Source organism: Lissotriton helveticus, chromosome 5_1 (genome assembly GCF_964261635.1).
Source record: "Lissotriton helveticus chromosome 5_1, aLisHel1.1, whole genome shotgun sequence".
Classification (NCBI taxonomy): Eukaryota; Metazoa; Chordata; class Amphibia; order Caudata; family Salamandridae; genus Lissotriton; species Lissotriton helveticus.
In genome coordinates, this window is record NC_136065.1 from 771,849,172 (window position 1) to 771,870,807 (window position 21,636).

General features: G+C 46.5%; 1 protein-coding gene across 3 annotated transcripts in view; it reads right to left on the bottom strand.

Moving 5' to 3' along the window:
- Nucleotides 1–21,636, bottom strand: part of AIFM2 (AIF family member 2, ferroptosis suppressor) — a 556,015-nt gene that overhangs the window by 271,289 nt on the left and 263,090 nt on the right. For 2 of the 3 annotated variants that reach the window (XM_078643244.1, XM_078643243.1), the window contains exon 6: nucleotides 19,522–19,630. In XM_078643244.1, coding sequence (XP_078499370.1) covers nucleotides 19,522–19,630 — 109 coding nt within the window. The remainder of the gene's footprint in view (nucleotides 1–19,521; nucleotides 19,631–21,636) is intronic. The other variant, XM_078643245.1, reaches the window with a different exon arrangement.

Consider the following 21,636-nt stretch of genomic DNA (forward strand, 5'->3'; position numbering starts at 1 on the left):
GGAACAATGACGCACACTTTACATATCTTGTTGTCCTGTGGAAAGGGCCGGAGGTTGATAGCCTTGCTCTACGCTGCGATGAAACGCGACTTGATCCCTCCGGTGCCGCCTTCTTGGGCGGCTTGGGAGGCGGACTTGGGAGCCCCTCTGGATCAGGGACAGCGCAGGCGTGTGGGGATATTAACACGTCGGGTGTCTTGCAATGCCTGCTTTAAGCTTATTCACTTCAACTTTTTACACCGCACATACCTCACCCGCTATCGCTTAGTCGCTTTTCTGACAATAGACGAGACAATTGCCCCAGGTGTGGCGGGAGGGGGGCCGGGTTCCTGCATTTGGCCTGGGAGTGTCCGCTGGTTGCGAATTTCTGGACGGACGTGGTGGCCCGTATTCAGTCCACTACTGGTCTCCGTATTGAGCACTCCCCCTTGCACTGCATGTTAGGGCTGATCCCCAGGCCCAAGAGGCGGAAGCTCCCGTTTAAATTGTTACAATTAATGCTGGTCCTGGCCAGGCGCAGGGTAGCCATGGCGTGGATGGGACAGAGGGCCCCTGAGGTGGATGTATGGCTTAGAGTTGTGAGGGAATGGACACTTGCGGAGGAAACGCATATGCAGCTCTCTAGAAAGGATGAGAAGTTACAAGATGACTTGATGGCCTGGCGAGTTCTGTGTCTGGAGGGTCTGAACACAGAGGATCACTCATCACATAGTGACTCGGAGGGGACTAGTGCCGAGTTATTTTCAACATCCGAGTGGGGCTCTGGGGGGGAGGGGGAGGAGTACGACTGAGGGGTGTATTCTGGGGTGTGTACCTGATGTGGGGTCTGGTCTGAACCTCACTTACGACGTTTGTTAATTGCGATGTGATGATGACCCGTGACTTTTTTTGATTTATCTCTTTTATGATTCAGAGACTGTCCTAATCCGAAATGTGCCGTAATGAGTCTGTCACCCTGTAATCAATTATTGTTCTTACAAGATGCCTGGGGGGAGGGGGGGGGACCTATTGTTGTATTCTGTGCAATTGCAATTGAACAAAAACAAAGTTTTTTTTAAAAAAAGAAGGCGTCTTGAAAAAAGAACTGAGATAACTGCATCTGACTGAGCATGATGGGATATTGGTGGTCTCTCTGCTCTTAAAGGCACAGTTTTATTATATACTTATGGGAACAGGGTCAGGCACTTCTTCATATATGTCTATTCATAGCAAAAGGCTTTGTGAAGGTTCGTTTTCAGTGCTATTACAAAAAATATATTTTCTGAGCGCAAGATGAAGAACTCTGACCTCTGTGGCCTTTTCCTAGGCTGCATTATGACATTCTTAAGTGACTTTTTCAAGGCCTTCCTGAAGAAAGGCGAACTTCATCACATAAGAACATATTTGGATAAAGTGCTCCAGGGTCCCCGGACATGGGCGGGACTAATCATCGCTTATGACTATACATGGAAATCCCCCACAAGAGAACCATTTATTATTTCAGTGCAGGAGTCGCAGTGTATCCGAGGAGCTGGAGGTGGTGTGGGGTGAGGTACCCTTGCAGTGAGTTACTGCACAGATAGCAGGCTCTGATGTTTGCCATCTCCATGCTGGGCTCGACGGGTTGCTAGACCGTGTCTGAGGACGCCTGGTCACATGACACCTGTTACAGAGTGCTTGGCCTGGTCTACATTTGGGCACCTTTGAAGCCGCGGGAAGGGCAGCACCGTACGTATAGGATAAGTCTAACACAGCACAGCAGATCTTGTGACCGAGGAACTGCCTAATGTATAATCCCACCTGGGGAGACACTGCTATCAATGTGTTCTGAGGTTGTCAGCTGCTACCCTGGCTGAGATGATAACAGTGCCCGGACAGTGCAAACACACTGCTTGAAGTATTTTTTTAGTTCTAGTGTCCGATTTTGGAATTCTATAGGTTTTTCTCTAATGCAGACATACCTGCACGTAGTATTTGCTACAAGCCTCCTTCTTTTCAAGCATGGGGTTTCAGATGTTACTGGCTCTGCAGAAACTCACTTGATGATATAGGCACACACGTGGAATATACTCACATGGAGCTGGAGTGAGAGGCGGCTCGAGCAATGTGTCGGGCGACCACTCAGACAGGGTGGCAGCTTGAGGCCCCCAGGTACGGCCATGTCTCCTGCACTGTGAAAGCTATTCATGCATGCGCTGAGAATCAAAGGATTTAAGGGCATGTGCACATTGAATCACGTAGGACTGATTATAAGGGGTTGTTCCTATATTAAGACCATTTTAAAACTTTAACAAAGACGACAAGTTTGACTTTATTTTAAGCGTGTACTAAAACTTAGAGCAGCTCCATGATGGTACAGGCCAGCAGCAGGGCGCGACAATTCCTCCCTTCATGGCATGGGCTGACGGCAGCGGTCCAGGACTCGACAACTCGTGCAGGCTGCAACCTGCTGACCTTGAAGCACCACTTTGACAACTATGACGACCGCTGCGGTCCGTGCCATCAAATTACGGCCTAGCAGTGTGAACGGCGGAAGGATGCTGCTGCCAAACTTAAGCTGACTGCAAGCTACTACAGGTTTGTGTTGTCAATTTGTCAGAAGTAGCCATTAAGCATGGCAAATCATGCAGACTCTTTCGAGTCCTCACATGATGTCAGTAAATCTAAATGCTGCATCGCTGGAGATGTTACATTGTAGCCGAAGCCCCTCTAGCCATCCCAGAGTGAGCTGAGCCAGCCCCCAAGCCTGCTGCAAGCAGTGAAACTCGTGCAATGAGAGCTTTCTATCAGTGCCGCAAATCAGTGGTGCTAATTAGCAGCCGGCGCTCCAGCTTGACAACTGAGGTGATATAAATGAGTGACTTAACATTTCAGTGAGACAGTGCAGACCCCAGCACTGAAATGCGTTAACGCCTGATGCGTGGTACTTGGCAGTGATTTGGTGTTGCTGTACCCGGTTTCTTGGGATGTTGTAACATCAGACCAGATTTTACTGGGAAGTATTTCAACACGGAAAAATTGCATGAGTCTTTGGCTGTAGAACTTAGCCTCCCCTTGTTGTGTAGTTCCTAGGACCTAAACTGAAGGGCTTGGTGTGCAGACAAACTCTGGACACCCCCACAAGATGAGTCAGCCATTAGACCAGCTACCCCTATGGTGCCACTATCACCCCCTGTATTCTACAGCAGTTTAGGTAGTTTCTAACAACCATTGAACATGACAACCTTGATTTCTCAAGTATCGTGGAAAACAATATGGAATCTTTCGCTCAATCACTCGTGCCTACTTTTCTCAGAATAGACATAGAATGACAATTGTAACGGTTTCAATAATCATTTACTGGTCAAGCGTCAGTCTAGTGTGAAACATATTAGCTGTGACAATCGAAAGACAGGAGCAGACAAATGTGATCGCTAGCACCAATATTGTAAATAGTAAATACATTTCTACCATAGTGCTAGTAAGTTGAATATAAACAGATTATAAAAAACAATAGCATTGGCGTACTCCTACAATCTGTAGCCTACCTAAAAGGACCTAGCCTAGATATGCAGGTGAAGCTTGTGTATGTAAATGTCAGGATAATCCTAATGGAGCCAAGAAACCCCTGGGGATGTACTAACCCCTCCCCTAATGGTTCTGAATGAAGGGCCCCGTCTTTACGTCGAGATGGCACCACGCAAGGGATGTTAGGTCTCTTCCTGTTGAAGTATCAGCCTGGAAGGAATTCTCCTCTGTTCTGTAAGGGAGAGTGAGGGTCTTTTACACTAAAGTGGTCACTCCAGGGTTTCTTCTAGAATCAACATGTTTTGAAAACATTCACTAATCCTCTTCTAAACCTTTTCTAAACAAACATAATCAGGCACAGCTGGCTGTTGGCCATGGATGAAAAAAAGCAGTAACCCTTATTCAGAATAAATCTGCCATGCCTGGGGACATGTTTATGTACGTCAGGTACAGGGATTAAGATAGGGTACCAGGAGCCTGACGTCAGCGACAGAAGTAAGCTACTAGGTAAAAGGTCACCTGTGTTAGGACCGTTATGTCGTGTGGATGGGACAAAATGTATGTAATTGGTATGTACATGATGGGACTATCCTAAAGAACATGACACCCAAACCTCATCAAAAGGTCAACAAGGTCAGCTATGTAACGACGGAAAATGCTAAAAAAAAGGCATAAAATCATGTATATTAAAACATACTAAAAAGGCACTTAAAAAGTCTTTAAAATGTTCATAAAAGCAATGTCTACATCAAAAGCATTCTTTACCTAGAAAAGGGTTCATAAAAGGTCCTCTATATGTTTGCATTGTTTTTCTGAGCACCTTGAAAGCCACTATGTTCAGATAGAACAGAGAAGAAAAAGCCAAGTCAGTTCGACGTTCAATTTGGTACATGTTTAAAAATTCCCAGCACAGGAGAGGACAGATTGTTCAAGAATCCTGCGCTGAAGACTCAACATCATCGAACATGTCATGCGCAGGAGGCAGTCCTTCTAGAACCTCCAGTATATCAAGTGAGCAGAGGTGGTCATCACTGGTACCCACGGCAGCCGCTAGGGAAGAATTAGATACCTGCACATCCCTGGTTGAGCCGATCTCCATTCCAACAGGATCTGAAGCGTCCCGTGGAGGCTCTAGGAACTCCATCATCAACATGGGAATATGCTGTGAACAACTGTGCACATGGGCCCATAAAGGTGCCAGGAGCATGACTATGTACGGGGGCGCAACCGATTGAAGTGTCAGACAGAGGTCCAACACGTGTCCGAATCCGCTAAAGAGGCAGCGGAATCCTGGCAGAATGCAGTCAAGCCAGGCAGGTCTGAAAGACAGGAACCAATGCTCACTCAGCTCTCTAAGCCGAGGTATACCCAGGAAGAACACCAATCACGCAACGTAGCTCAAGCAGTGTTCTCTCCATGTCTAGAGTGATGCTGACATCCATTTCGAAGCAATAGGATTAAAATCAGGATGGCTGCCACTGAAAACAGGACCAAAGGAAGCCCTCCAAAAACGCTTCCAAGTACGGAGTATATAAATGATGGAATCACTCCGAAAATGGTTTGAAAGGTGGTTAACAGACCTGATCCAATGCTCTCAAATAAGTGTACTATCCCCCCGTATCAGACCTGTTAAAGATATGATGGACCATTTCTCCGAAATGGAGCGGGAAGTGTGTACGGACCACAGCCTCTATCTCTGCTGAGTACCTTGCAACTTGGAGATCAAAGATCTCTTGTGCGGAAGTTAGGGCAGCATTTTGCTGAAACAGCATGGCTTTAGTCTGCTTAGAGAATAAAACCCTATATTGGAAACATTCAGTGAAGGCCACAGTAGTGCCTTGTTACTGTGTGAGCTGGGGGAAACAATACATGCTTACAACAAATAACCCTGGAGTTGACGGTCACTAGATAAGCAATGCCTGGCGTCACACCACAGCAGCCTTGGTCATTCAGCACCAAGTAACTCCCATTGGAAAGTAACTCAAAAACGGGATGAATTACAGCAGCTGGGGAACCCTTCAGGTAGCAGGATAAGTTGCTATTGACGCATTACACGCCCAGTGAAGCAACACTTCTTTACACACTAAAGACCCACTCAAGGCATTTTCGCAGTTCGTACCATTCAAGAAACCTTCCTTGTCCTTATTCCTGCTCCTATATGTGTATGGCAACTCCCAGGTTTCGCATATGTATCCTTTACCCAACACTTCATACCTGCCTACTGGGTAAAATGACAGGCAGTATTGGAATTGCAATGCTTGAATTGGCAGTGTGATTTAGCCATGGATTAACCTTTCCGTAGACGGTGATTCTGCTACAGTAAGAGGTAACTTCTGTAGGTTTTCAATGAGCAGCACTGTACTTCGCATCTCTGCGTGCCATGGTCAATTGTCTTACGGTCAGATTGTAGGCCAAGAACAGATTGGTGTCTTAAATGTATCGCCAGAGAACATGGCCAGAACGCAATGATTGAAGCGTCTAGCTTAGAAGCATAATAGCACGCAGCTGAGACTGCCCATGCTGTAGAATAGATCTTGTTCCATTAAGACGATAGCTGAGGACATGATGTTGCCCAATGAATAAATACGAGACAAGAGTGTGGTCATTCCTTTGCCTACCACAGCGCAGGCCTTTTGTAGGTTAATTCTCTCTATTTCACAAAGTCTCTCAGCAGCTTCCTGTTAATCAAATCAATCAATCATGTTTGTTAAGCGCAACTACTCACCCAAAAGGGTCTCAAGGCACTGGGGAGGAGGGGAGGTGCGGGTTCCAGTCCATCAAGGAGGAGGTCTATCGAAGAGCCAGGTTTTGAGGTTTCTTGTGAGGATGGGGAGCGATGTTGTCTGTCTAAGGTGGAGCGGTAGGGCGTTCCAGGCTCTGGCCGCCAGGAAGGAGAAGGAGCAGCCTCCCGATCTGGTCTCTCTGGTGCGGGGTACCACGGTGTAGGAGAGCTGGGCTGATCATAGAGTCCTTTGGGGTGCGTAGATTTTGAGTTGGCTGTTCAGGTATGCTGGTCCATTTTTGTGGAGGGCTTTGTGTGCGTGGGTGAGAATCTTGAAGGTGATTCTGGCCTCAACGGGGAGCCAGTAAAGTGTGCGCAGGTGCTGGGAGATATGGCAGTTTCTTGGCAGGTTGAGGACCCGTCTTGCGGCGGTGTTGTGGATGTTTTGTAGCTTGCGGGTGAGGTTTTTGTTTATTCGGCATAGAAGGTGTTGCCGTAGTCAAGTCTGCTGGTGACGAGGGCGTGAGTGACGGCCCTTCTATGCTTGAGGGGTATCCATTTGAAGGTCTTACTTAGGAGGCGGAGGGTGTGAAAGCAGGAGGATGCGACGGAGTTGATCTTGGGGTCCATTTGAGCTTGGAGTCCAGGATGATTCCAAGGTTGCGTGCGTGGTCCATGGGTGTGGGTGAGCTTTCGAGGGCAGGGGGCCACCAGGTGTAGTTCCAGGAGTCGGGTGGGGGCCCATGATGGGTACTTCTGTTCTGTCAGTGTTTAGTTGTAGGCAGCTGCTTTTGGTAAATTTGGTGGCAGCTTCCATGCATTCTTGAAAGTTGCGTTTGGCTGAGTTGGGTTTGTTGGATATGGAGAGGATGAGCTGGGTGGCATCTGCGTATGAAACAATGTTGAGTCTGTGGGTTCTGACAATAGGGGCGAGCAGTGCCATGTACATGTTGAAGAGTGTGGGGCTGAGGAAGGATCCCTGGGGGACTCCGGAGGTGGTAGATGTGGGGTCCGAGAGGAAAGGAGGGAGTCTGACCCACTGCGTTCTGCCAGAGAGGAAAGAGTGGATCCAGTCGAGGCACTTGTGCCAGATCTCTGCGTCGTGGAGTCTGCGTGTTAGGGTGCGGTGAGAGACTGTGTCAAAGGCCGGAGATGGTGAGGAGGATGAGGGCTACTGTTTCTCCTCTATCCAGGAGGGAGGGGATTTCGTCTGTTGTGGCGATGAGGGCGGTTTCTGTGCTGTGTTTTTTTCTGAAGCAGGATTGGGAGGAGTCGAGGATGTTGTGCACTTCGATGAAGGTGGCGATTTGGCTGTTGATGGTTTTCTCAATAACTTTCCCTGGGAACGGGAGCAGGGAGATGGGTCTGTAGTCTTTGAGGTCGGTGGGGTCCGCCGTGGGCTTCTTCAGGAGGGGGTTGATATTGGCATGTTTCCAGTTGTCGGAGAAGGAGGCATGCACCAGGTAGCGGTTGATGTTGTGGCGAAGTATGGGTGCGATGGTATCGGCAGTTCTGTTAACTATGTGGTGGGGGCAGGGGTCCGTGGGGGCCTCGGAGTGGATTTACTTCATCATCTTCAGTGTGTCTTCGGTGGTGAGGGCTGTCCAGCTGTCAATCCTTGGCTTCAGTATGTCCGGGTTGACTGGTGAGGGTTCAGTGTGTTGGTTGTCTTCGTCAAAGTTGTTGTAAATGTTCTTGATTTTGTGGTGGAAGAAGGTGCTGAGTTTGTTGCAGAGGTCTTGTGAGGGAGGGATGTCAGTAGACTCACTGATGGGTTGGGCGAACGTCTGGATGATGCTGAAGAGCTGTGTATGGAGATTCTGTCTTTGATCACTGTTTTTCTCGTATTTCTGATGAGTTGGTGGTGGGCATTGAAGGCGGCTCTGAAGTTGTTGTGGGCATCTGTGGATTTGAAATACCTCCAGGTCTTTTTGAGGCGGCGGCATGTGCATCTGGACTCTCAAAGTTTGGTGGTAATCCAGCTGGCCTTCTTGGCGTGTGTGTTGTTGTTGTTCTTGAGGGGGGGCATGGTGTTGGTGCTGTCGGAGATCCATCTGTGCAGAGTTCAGGCTGCGGTGTTGGGGTTGTCACCTTCTGCGGTGGTTGGGGTAGAGTTGCCGAGTGAGGAGGTGAGGTGGTAGTCGGTGATTTTGGTCCAGTTTCTTCGTGGGAGCAGGTGCTGGTTTCTGTGGATGGTGGGTGTTCTGAAGGTGAAGTGGATGCATCGATGGTCTGTCTACGGGAGTTCAGTGGTGTGGCTGAAAGTGATGGAGTTTCCTGTAGTGAAAATGGGGTTGAGGGTGTGTCCTGCTGAGTGCGTGAGTTAGGTCACGATCTGACGGAGTCCAATGTTGTGGAGATTGTCCTGTAGGGAGACTTTCCAGACTTCATTGTAGATGGTATATAGTATGGTATGTTTAGTAAAGGAAGATGCACAGTCCACTGTGTATGTCAAGATCCTTTATTGTAAGTTCCTTCCAAGATGATAAGTACAGAAGTAAAAACCCCACCAGGAGCCAGCTGTTAGCAGCTCAGCCTGAGTTAACCAACTGCCACAGTCAGGTAGAGAGAAACACTGTGAGCCAGAGAGTCACCCAGGCATTCTATGATGTCACAGATGACAGTACAGTCTATCTAGTGAAGAACAGTGGAGAGGACATTTACTACACATCCTCTTCTCTTATGGAATAGGAACAGAACATAGAACACAATAGGCAAAATACCTCAAATGCAACATCAGCAGAAAAGTACAAGAATGAACCAAATGAGATGTTCAAAGATAATATTAGCATGAGGTATCATTAGCAGAAATGTGAACAAAGAAAAGTAAATGTAATACTATATGCCTCATCCCCCTCCCTTAACGAACCAAAGCAGCTAAGCTAAGTGGTCACACTCAAGACCTCCCCACACACATGGGTACACCACAGGGTAAACACCCTAGAACAGTGGTTCCCAAACTTTTGACTCCTGAGGACCCCCTCCGAATCACTACTGGAAGCCGGGGACCCCCAAGCAATTTGTCCAATTTAAATTTCAAAAAATTAAAACAGTAATCACTGCACTAAAATGCATAGACACACATTAGCACCCCTTCCACATGACCAGCTTGCTTCCTGATGGAGCCGGTCGAGAGGCTCGATGGACGATACTGAGTGAAAGCAGGAGAAAATAGCAGCACAGTGACTCTGTGGGCTTAATCTAATGGCCTGGCGACTAATAAAAAGCAGCCTGTAAATGACAGCTACTGGCTCTATTCTAACCTGAGGCCGTGCTAATCAGATGACGTCACATGCACCCACCTCGGGAATCAGACTCAATGCCCAGCTGCCACTCTTGTTGAAAAGTAACCAAGAGGGGAAGGAAGGAACAAGAGTTTCACGCTTACTTGTAGCAAATCCACAGCAAGCGCAGCAACGTGTTTGAATCCTTTCAATTGAGCAGAAAGGTTTGCACGCATACATGAAAAGAAGGAAAGGCCTCTGTTTTTACAGTGCATTTCTTTAAAAGTGTCCGGCTCAACTGAAATGTAAAGAAAGGAAGTGTCACATTTACTTTGAAGTCTTGCTGTGGTTCTGCAGACTCTAAACACAAAGATAAAACATGCCTCTTTCTCATGTGCTTCTACGCCAGACTCAAAGTGCTCTGTGTTGTGCTGCTTGGGGAGAGGGGGTTGAGCTGCAGCCTGGTGCTCAAAAGGCACAGAGGGACACGTTGTAAAGGCACAGGCTCACAGAAGGCATTTGAGCTCTCACCGGCAGAGTCCACTTGAGTGTGTGCACTGCAGAAGGTATGGCCCGAGGCTCATTACATTCACTGACTGACGTAAAGAGTCAGTGCCGGGGCTGCCCAATGGCTACTTTCATTCCCAGCCACTGTGTTTTTGAGAAACAAAAATCGGCTGCAGCGCAAATGGGCGGCATGTTATGAAATTTGCACTGCAGTGAGGAGCAATCATGGCACCAGGGCAGTTATGATCCGCGACTGGACCCGATCTTACTACCAGCGGCAGACTCGTAAAAGTACCTCCTGCTGGCAACATGTTGGAAGAGTCGCTCCCACAGCGGTGGTAATTATTAATTAAATTGATCCCACTGTGACAGGATTGACCCGACCCCATCCGACACCGGCGGCCAGGCTGAGAGAGAACCACGGACCGCAGCGGTCGCTGGAGTGGTTGTCCTCAGCCCAGAGCAGTCACCAGTTCAATGCGTGTACCTGCCAGAATTATGAGGCCTGTCGTTGGTTGCCGCGGGAGTGAGAGTCCATGACTGTGGGCCGGCCTGTTGCCCTGGCACTGGCTCGCCTCGCCAAGACTATGGCTGATTCTCCTAGTTGTAGTTAACTTGTTATGCCTTTAAAGGCGCACTGCAGTCATTTAGTGCTGCCTGGGGCCGTGTTACCGAGAACTGTGCAGTCTTTTTTTGTGCATTATGATTAGCGCATTAATTCGTTTGGCCGGGGTGACTTACCGCCTGATTCATCAAGCTAAATTGCACTCGCAAAGGGCAAGATTCTCAGAATCTTGCCTTTTGCGAGTGAAATTTTTGCATTTGGGATTCATCATCCCAAATGCAAAATTCGCTATTTAAGAATTCACACATTTGCGAAGAATTGAATTTAAGGAATCTCTATTTGAGATTCCTTAAATGCAATTCATGAAGCATTTTAAAATTGCGAAATTGCAATTTTGGGCCGCTATTTACCGAGAGGTCAGACCTCTCGGTAAATAGCAAAAACTTAGAAAAATGCATTTAAATGCATTTTTCTAAGTTGCATGTTACACACACACATGTCCTTTGGACATGTGTGTGCGCAACACCAATGTAGATTACATTTCAGGGGTGCTACAGGGTGTCCTTTGGACACCCCTGCACCCTTGAAATCGCATCCTTATTTGCGATTAGCTAATTGCTAATCGCAAATAAGGAATAACTCCCCATGCATTCCTATGGGCCTGTAGGCATGGGGAGTTATTCCTTATTTGCGATTAGCAATTAGCTAATCGCAAATAAGGAACATGTAGGAATCGCAATATTTATTGCAATTCCTACATGAATCCCGTTTTGCAAGTCCTTAATAGCGATTCGTTATGAATCGCTATTAGGGGCTCGCAAAACGGGAGAATGATGAATCAGGCTGTTAGCGCCTTTGATGTGGCAAAATAAACTTGCAAGTAGCGGGCAGCACGACGGACCCTGGGCGGTAGGCCACTCAGCTATTAAAGAATTTTAGCAGTGTGAGCTAAGTCTTTATGAAATAATTAATACAGTCTCTGTGTTTCCCAATGCTTCATGCTACTCGGGAGAAAGTATCACTCATGGTTGTTGAAATGACTCACTCATAATTACTTTAAATTATGAAAATGTCACACAGCAGTCTGGAACCTTGGCAGCTATGGCAGCTATGTTACACGAGGCGCTGATGAAAGGAAACACATTGTTATTAAAGCATGCGTGCGCTTTTACTGTAAATGCGTACACACTAATTAAACATGCAGTTCCAGATGGAGAAGAGCCCTGCAGCGCGGTCAAGGTGCTCCGATGCTTTGCAATCTCGAAACACAATTGTCTGGGCCAGATTGTATTGTAGTCTTGCCTGCCGCCCGGCGCCAACATTCACACCTCTTATCTGCTGTGAGGGCGCATGGGCGTTTTGTTTTTTACTAAGAAGTTGGGCACTCAAGTCCTGCGGACCCCCTGGGAATGTTTCACGGACCCCTGGGGGTCCGCGGACCACAGTTTGGGAAACGCTGCCCTAGAACAAAAGTGAGTGTAGACGGAGACGCTAGAGAGAGACACAATAGGGGTAAAATTCACTCAAGACAAAAGAGAGCAAACCCCTTTCACAAAAATTCACCAAAGAAAAACAATCTTTTCAAAGAACTAGAGCTTCCCCTGATAAAGACGTGCTGACACTAAAGATATGATAAATTCACAGCTCAAAGTCTTACCAACATGAAACCCTGGCCACGAGTTACAAGAAGATAGACTTAGACCAGAACATAGTGCACAAACAGTCTCCACCAAAAGCAGGGGAAAGCGCAAAGTAGAAACTTTGAGATTAAAAAAAACACAACCTCCCCTAAATAGGGTACACCACAGGATAATAGACCTGGGAACAAAAATGGGGCATGGACTACCCACAAACACCACTACATGGGGCATGGACTACCCGCAAACACACAATCTCCCCTGAGTAGGGTACACCACAGGATAATGAACCTGGGAACAAAAATGGGGCATGGACTACCCGCAAACACCACTACATGGGGCATGGACTACCCGCAAACACCACTACATGGGGCATGGACTACCTGCAAACACACAATCTAAAAAAAATATATATATATATATAAATGGGCATTGACTACCCACAACCACACAACCTCCCCTTAGTAGCTCCAAGCAGTTGCCAGAAGAAGAGACCATGCCAAACACACGCTCACCCAAAACATGCCTTTAGAAGCTAAGCACTTCAAAAGTAAATGAATAAATAAACACAAGACTTGAGCTCCGGTGAGCGGTCTCTCACCCGGGGTCTTCGTACTCAGCTCTCCACAGTTGTCGCTGAATATTGCCATAGAAACAATATCTCAGAGAGTCAATTAGGAAAGTCAAAAGCTCCGTTGTGTTGCTCTCAGCCTTACCGATAGATGTCGTGTTCAACCAGACACTCAAATTGCCCAAAAGGTGAAGAAAATGTAGCACCAACCATGCTTTCCAGGAAGCAGGCAGCACCACGTTTGCAACAACTTCTTCACTGCGATTGCTAGGGCGAGGAAAGGACACCGAACACGGCCGGTAATCTGAAGCGTTTCTAAGGAAATAAAACAAACCAGGGCCAAAATCAAAATGGCGGCACGCTGTCACGTCCGCGCCGGATGGTTCGCGGAAAAGACTTGCTGTCCAACGTTGCGCCGTAGTAGGCAAAGAAGAAAGCATCACAGAAAGCGTCACAGAGGAGAAGATGATGATGGCATCACAAGACAGGTAAGACTGTATGTCTCGAGAATGTGTGCGCGGCAGAGCTTGTGACTCGTTTAAAATGTGGCGGTTCCACTGCCATGAAGTCAAATGCACCATGAGTGCAGAAAATAGTAAATAAAATTGCCCAAACACAGTCCAGCCTCCTCAAAGACACGCCTCGGCAGACCGCAGGCGCTGTACGTAACCCTGTCCAGCCTCCCCAAAAGACACGCCTCGGCAGAGCAGAGGCGCTGTGCGTATGCCAGTGCAACCTCCTCAAAGACACGCCTCGGCAGACCGGAGGCGCCGTATGTGTCTAAAGTTTCAACACAAGAGTTATGTTGCCGCTTGACGAAAGAAACCACTCTGGATCTACCCAACACCTTTGTTCCATAACAGGCACAAGCTGCTGTTAGACAAGAAACTAGTTGCTGGGTAGACTTGTAAACGGTAGAAGTCCTCTAGATGACAGCAGACACCAAAGAAATGACAAACGCCCAGGGTGCAGGCTGTCCAGATGGAGCAGGACACTGGTGGGGTCAGCTGGGCGTTACCTTTGGGTTTCAATTGACGTCTTGAAGCTCTTAATGTCTTTACTTCCTTTTCATTAGGTTCCTTGTTGCTTAGTTGTCCTTATTCTTAACTGCACATGTAGGTTAATCCAGTTCAAATCGTCGCCAAATTGTAGTAAAGGAAGATGCACAGTCCACTGTGTATGTCAAGATCCTTTATTGTTAGTTCCTTCCAAGATGATAAGTACAGAAGTAAAACCCCACCAGGAGCCAGCTGTTAGCAGCTCAGCCTGAGTTAACCAACTGCCACAGTCAGGTAGAGAGAGACACTGTGAGCCAGAGACTCACCCAGGCATTCTATGATGTCACAGATGACATAGTACAGTCTATCTAGTGAAGAACAGTGGAGAGGACATTTACTACAGTATGGTATATAAGAAGTGTTTAACAAGAAATCCCTAATATCTGTGTTGTGTGATAGAAGGGACAAGTGTTGTTTCACCTGTGAAAGGGTTGAGGTCTTTAGCCAATCTAGGCACAACATCCGGGACAATATAGGAAATCACTACCCCTGGGTCGTCTGTGTGTACATAGCGTGGGTTGGGCCAGTGGATACTAAACGCTTCGGTGGCACCCTTGAATCTTGAGTTACACGTATTTGTGTCTACAGGCCAAACCAACTAACCCTTCCAATCGGGAGATGATGAATTGTACGTATTTTTACCAGGTGTCCCTTCACTTGTTAGTGTGTTATTTGAAATACCCTTAATAGGTTTGGGTGAAGGCATGCTCGGTGTCTTCAGGTCATTGATTTTTGCAAACCTGTAACAGAAAGTCTGTTGCACTGTACTGTTCAGGAACATCATCTGTAATGGCATGAGGCAGGATCTGAATAAAGACTCAGTTCCCTGAAACTGCCACTCTCTTGCCCCCCAGATAGTTTTTGTGTCTATGGTGTTTCTCCAGTAGTCGAAACCCTGTATAGACAGTTGGGAGATAAAAGGTGCTGAATATATCAGCTTTGTGTATGTAAGCATCATTTTCTTCGCAGTTGCATTAGTTTGTGCACGTTTGTAGTAAACCGATTCTGGGTCTGATGTATTGAACCCTGAAAAGTATTCACATTTCTGTGTGAATGTGGCAGAACTACCCTTTGGTGGTGTTGGGTAACGTTCCCATTGATGGTACACATTAGCAGTGCATGGAATACTTGCTCTATGCAAACAAGCATTGGCATAGCCAATAGGTCTCGCCTTTGGGACCTTATAAGTGGACTACTGTTAACAACGTTTGCAAAAAAAAACACTAGAGCAGTAGAGACCTACCTTTCTAGGTAAAGAAAAGACAATCCAAGCATGCGTAAATACATTCTCCACCCCCTCCCCCATTAGCTATGCCACAACCTAGTTAGCCCCACTCTGTCTCCCAACCTTCTGCCTGAAAAACAATTTACTTAAGGAGACATTTCGGTTCTCCTTTCAGGATGACTTGACCTTTGTCCCAAAAACCGGGACATAAGCTTAAAATTAAGGAACGCGTCGGGACACCGGGACAGTCCTTGGAAAACTAGGAGTATCCGGGCGTCCAGTCACCCTATCCAGAATGCACCCGTGTCCTACTGAGTGGGCATGGCTCGCTTGCTGCCCTTGTTCTGTGTTTTGGATTTGTCACGCAACCCCTGTGACTTCAATGGCCTTACACTGATGGCAGCACTCCCACTCTGAAAACTGTTCTAGCATCACTGCCCACAGCAAGCCAGGCCGATTAGCTTTGCCAAGGTTTGTTAGCAGTATCAGATGAGTAACAATACTGAGAAGCTAGAACTGAAACATTTTCAGTTCTGACAGTGAGTGTGGATTAAACATTACCAAGATCAGTTGAAGGACTAGTCTCTGGGCTAGTCATTCACTTCAGTTCTCCCCCTCACTCCTTTGCAGCCGCAGACAGCGCACGTTTTTCTCCACGTCTGATTCTCCATCTGCATGTTTGATGCTCTGCAGCTTGAAGTGCTTCTCGTATCCGCTGTAAGCACTACGTTTTCTTCTAATGTCACCCTGTCCATATTTAAACAGATTGCACCTCCTTCACATTTTAGCCCATACACACAATTATGAGGCACATGAGTGCATCCCTATGTGCACGCAGCAGAGAGGCCAAGGATCGGTTGTTGTGTAGGTAGACTTTATGACGCAGCCTTAACTGTAGGTCACGGAAGTCACCAAAGGTTGGGCTCGTCAGCATCTTCTCCCAGACCTCATGCAGGGAGGTTGAGGCACATAAAACGATGCTGACGTGACAATGGGCATGGAAAGAGAAAGAGGGCTTTACACTGACCCTTTCAGCTTGGCGGAGACTGTGCCCAGTGTGCCCCTTGGTGATCGGTATATATTTCAATATTGTGCAGCACAACGGCCATTCAAAAATGCATGATAAATCGAAATAAAATTATGGAAAAACACCCATTTGCAACTTTGTGCTTCTTTTTATAATGGTGCTTTCCTTTGCAGGGATTTAAAACCAAGCAGGTGGACAAAAGTAAACACACTTCTGCCGTGAAAGTACTCAATATTGCACTACAAAAATATACAGGAACCATGTGCAAATTTGCCCGTGCAGCAACGAGTCCCTTGGCTGAAGGAAAAGTAATACCTTTTGACTGACATGGGAAGGAAAGTGAAGTTTATTAGAGTTGCAGCTGGGGTAAGGCTTGGGACACAGTTGTGTATCATCAAACAATTCCAAAGGCACCCAAAAACTAATATTTTTAGCATTACTTAGCTCTACAGATATTTGGTGTGATAAGAAAACATACGCTTCCTACACAGTTATTTTCTTACAGACAGAGCTCTGTAAACAGTGCATATATAAAACAGTTTCCAATCGCAGATGATGCCCGTGCTATTAATTATATTTTGCATTATTATGTATCGCGGACCCAAGGTGGCACTTGTTTACACAGGATGATGGGTTTTGGGTGCTGTTAGCTATCTGTCCACTCACAGAATGGCCAGTAGAAGGGTACACTACGCGCCTCAGAAAAGGCCACATTCATGTGTTCTAGAGAAGAGCAATCTACCAGTCCTCGGCTCCTACAATTTTTGGCCCCTCTGCTGAAACCGTACCCAAATTCCTTTAGCCTTGGATCAACCCTCTCCCTGGTACGTCATATATAATCTAACACTGGGAAGAAGAGAGTGGACAGTCTTGGTTCACATGTGGCCCCCAGATCCTTAAATAAATTAGGTTTAGAAAACAGAGAGAAGGTGTCTACAATTGTATTTAACTTGAAAAAACAACAAACATCTAACGAAAGCCATGCATGAAGTTTGCTGCATGTGAAACTACTGAAAAACACAAAATAACATTGTACGTACTGAAAACTACAAAAATACATTTAAAGTTGGTAACAAAGATGGCAGTGTGAGCGGACGGAGAGCTCTGGAACTCCAGCCGACGGCCCACATAGCGCCAAACAGCAGCAGCGGAGAAGGCGCGGAGTCTGGGGGGACCCCAGAGCACTGGCTGGAGTTAGCGGAGGCGGCTGTGGCCCGGCTCGGCGCCCGGAACTAGGAGGCCTGATCGGCGGCCATGGTGATGGGTTCCGGCGCTGCGGGCGGCCGAGCGGGAGATTCCGGGAGGATGCTGTGATTAACGGAGAAGCCTGTGTCGGCGGCGGAGCGGCTGACAGAGAGAGCCGATTTGCGAGTCCGGAGCTGGGGGCGACTGGTGGCAGGTAGCGGCCGGCGGCTGTGAGAGGCCGCGGAGGGACCTGCGGCTGCGGATCCGGACCGCGGCGGGGCCACCATCTTGGAGCTGCCGCCGCTCGCGGGCCTGAGTGCTTGGCCACCTGTTACAGGTACGCCATGTTCTACCAATCTCAGAGTTACTGCCTGTCTGCAGTTCTCTATGATGTTTAGACCGTTCGCAAATTTGTCTCTTTCCACACTTGCACTGCTACTTGCAGGTTCAGTCATTTTGAATGGAGAAAAAAAGTAAAGGTTTAGGAGGTAGGGTTTAGCACTACATGGGAACCTTTAATCCCTACAAGCTTGTCTAAACCTTCAGCCAATAAACAGGGTGAACTTGCTCAGCTGAAGCAGATTTTTCTTCCCACTTCAAACGTCTCAGAAAAATATGAGTAGGGCTGTCTGAGAAAGCACAACTGAACTACTTAGATTTTACAGTTAATATAAGAACCAAACCAACGTTGGCGGCGTCATGTCGTGTAGTTCCCAGACTGGGCGTTTTGGATGACCAAAACTCAGGGCTTGGTGCGCAGACAGACTCTGGACACCCCCACAGGATGAGTCAGCCATTAGACAAGCTAACTCTACGTTGCCAATACCTGCCTTCTGTATTCTACAGCGGTGTAGGTAGTTTCTGGCAACCACTGAACATGACAACCCTGACTCGTCAGGTATTGTGAAAAACAATACAGTATCTTTCGCTCAGTCACTCGTGCTTACTTTTCTCAGAATACACATAGAATGACAATTGGAATAGTTTCAATAATCATTTATTTGTCAAGGGTCAGTCTACTGTGAAACATATTAGCTGCGATAAACAAAAGAGGAGCAGACAAATGTGATTGCTAGCTCCAATATCGTAAATAGTAAATACATTTCTACCATAGTGCTAGTAAGATGAATATAAACAGATTATATAAAACAATAGCATTGGCGTACTCCTACGATGCGTAGTCTACCTAAATGTACCTTGCCTAGATATGTAGGTGAAGCATGTATATGTAAATGTCAAGATAGATTCTAATGGAGCTAAGAAACCCCCGGGGAAGTACTAACCCCTCACCTGATGGTTCCGAATAAAGGACCCCGTCTCTGCGTCAAGGATGGCACCCCGCAAGGGATGTCATGTCTCCTCTGCCTGTCGAAGGATCAGCCTGCAGAGTCTCGGTCCAGCCTGGAAGGAATTCTCCTCTGTTCTGTAAGGGGGAGTGAGGGTCTTTTATACTAAAGTGGTCACTCCAGGGTTTCTTCTAGAATCGATATGTTTTGAAAACATTTGCTAATCCTTTTCTAAACAAACATGATCATGCAGAGCTGGCTCTTGGCCATGGATGAAAAAAAGTGGTGACCCTTATACAGACTAAATCAGCCGTGCCTGAGGACATGCTTTATGTACGTCAGGTACAGGGATTAAGATAGGGTACCAGGAGCCTGATGTCGGAGAGTAAGCTACTAGATAAAAGGTCACCTGTGTTAGGACCGTTTTGTCGTGTGGATGGGACAAAATTTATGTAATCGGTATGTACATGATGGGACTATCCTAAAGGACATGACACACAACCCTTCCCTCCCACTATCTCCCCACACCCCCTCACCTTTACCCAGTCAGAGGCCGCAAAATACATTTAGCCCCTGCTCAGAGCAGATGTTAAACATATGCCTTAAATCCCACTGAACTGGGAATTCCGTATTGGTTTCCAACTGGTAAATTAGGTCCCACATGGGGCTTAACTCATAATTGCATTGTACTGGTGTGGTGTTACTACACAGGAAAAGATTTTGAGTGTGTGACTTTACCACACCGCCAGTACTCGCAACTAAGAACCGAACCTTTCTACAGTAGTTCTTGAGCAGATCAAGATAAACAAATGATAACTGGTGCATGCCAGCATAGCATTCATACCAAAATTGTCATTGCTTGCAGTATTTTTCTCAACAGCCATTTGTGCTTAGAATAGTAACAGTCTAAAGCTTTGGGAAGTAATATTGCTTTTATTAACATAAATATATATTAAAAAAGTATTTCATAAATTCATTGCGCAGCTCCTCACAAAATCATGAAAAACTGGAAGGATAAACACACCTACCTAATACTAGCTTCACCCCTTTCTTCAGTAGGATTTCCTTCACAGCCTGACGGACACTGGGCTGCAGACTCACATCAGCTAAAGCAATGTGGGAGTGAATGAGAGTGACCTAGGGGAAACAAATGCAGAACCATCTGACAGAGTTACCAAATACATTTTGAAAAATAAGCACTGAAAGTATAACAGACTATAATAGTGCGCAAAAATCAGGAAAGAAGGCCCAACTGTATAAAGCCATTTTGCAGTCAACAACCCTGTGATTCACAAAATCACAGGCTTTGCGGCCACATGATTTTCTTTTTATTAGTATTTACTGAACCCCATTTTGCAAGCCAGTAAATTATTTCCACCTCGCAAAATGGGTTTAGCGACTGATACCAAATAGCATTTCAGAAGGAGTGTGAAAGGGGAATCCCCTCCAAATTGTAATTCAATAAAGTATGTTACAAAGGGTCTTTAGCCACAGTTGCTGCTTCAAACCATTGATCAGTTACTCAACACCTCAAAGGAGGAAGAAACTTCTGTAAATAGTCTCAGGCCAACTCGGGAGAATGGGAGGAGGCAATAATCTGCAACAATTTCTTTAAGAAACACCGTTTGCTTAAGAAAAACGTGTTACTCTAAAACGCAAACACTGTGATGGTTGTCTACTGTTCACTGCAGATCACCATCAGCATGTTTGTAGGCAATTATAGGGGGTCACAAATAGCGACCTGCCTGATTAATATACTCATGTACAAAAAGAACAGATGATGGTCGGAATGCTGAACAAATCAAACATTCACCACGTCACAGATCTGGGTTAAATCCATTATTATTTTGCTTGACATGCCTTTTCAGTTTGGACTCAGCCATGTGCAAATCAGTCTGGACTCTGCTCCCCATGGGAACAGTCCAGCCCGAACTGCCATACCAGGTCCTCCCTGGACCAAAAACAAGCATCCTGGGACCGGTTTTGGGGTATCACCCCTCATCAGCCAGGCTAGCTTGAATCCGGTGGTATAGCGAGCAAGGGACCCATGTCTGGACATACTCTTCACACTTAGGGTGACAAATGCAAAAAGAACAGACGATGGATGGAATGCTGTACAAATAAACCATTCACTCCCAGTCATAGATCTGGGTTAAATAATATACTCTAGGCAGGCCATTCTGAACTGCCTGTGGCTAGAAATTTTGTGATTTGACCTATTAGTATATACAAGTTGCTCACACAATCAGATACAAGAAGCAAAAAGTCATTCACCAATATGCCCCCACATTTTGCGACTTGCCTCTCAGTACACTCGGTCCAAAGAGAACGATTTGCAATATACAAAAGTATTCCAACTGAGTGACCCCAATCAATTCAGCTGATGGCTTACTAATGTAAAACGGACATCAGTTTGTGTATGTGTTTTATGTGGGAGCAGGACATCCTAAAGGCAAAATGTTCCATGCCAAGTGGCTTGGCACCCAGGGTTTGTACCCAAAGAGAGTTGTGTATTGTATTTGTTTTATTTTATAAATGTTAAGTAATTTCCTTAGTTTGCTATGCACACCTCAGTCATTAATATGCAGTAAACATGTTCTTTTCACTCTTACTCCTCCCTCTTCTTTTTGCTCCTCTGTCCCGTCTACTGCTTATCCCTGCCCTCCTCACTCCTCAAGGAGCCACAAGCATTCCGAGCCCCCAAGCAGGTCTGCAAGGCATTTTCCACAGCCCTTGTATTCAATCCTCTACCCACTGGTCGGCAATCCAGACACCCAACCATTGTGGCGGTTTGTCCCACACATGTCAACGCTAAGTTTGCTCACTTGCACGTTTCTATTTCACATCTTCAAGTCACATCGACTCTCTGCTAAATATTCCTCCTCACCATTAACTGATGGTTGACATCAGAATTCTATCACAAACCACTAAAGGTCTCTTACATCTGGTGAAATGGGAAAATAAAATCTCTGTTTACTGCAACAAACAGAAAGGAACCATAATTCTCCTACAAGAGACTCATATTGAGTCTTTTAATGATGACAGAATCTATTGCCTTTGGGTCACACAGGACATCACCCTATTTGCAAAAAGCAAACAAATCTGAGGTTTCCGTCCTCTGCCACACACACTATTATCAAGGC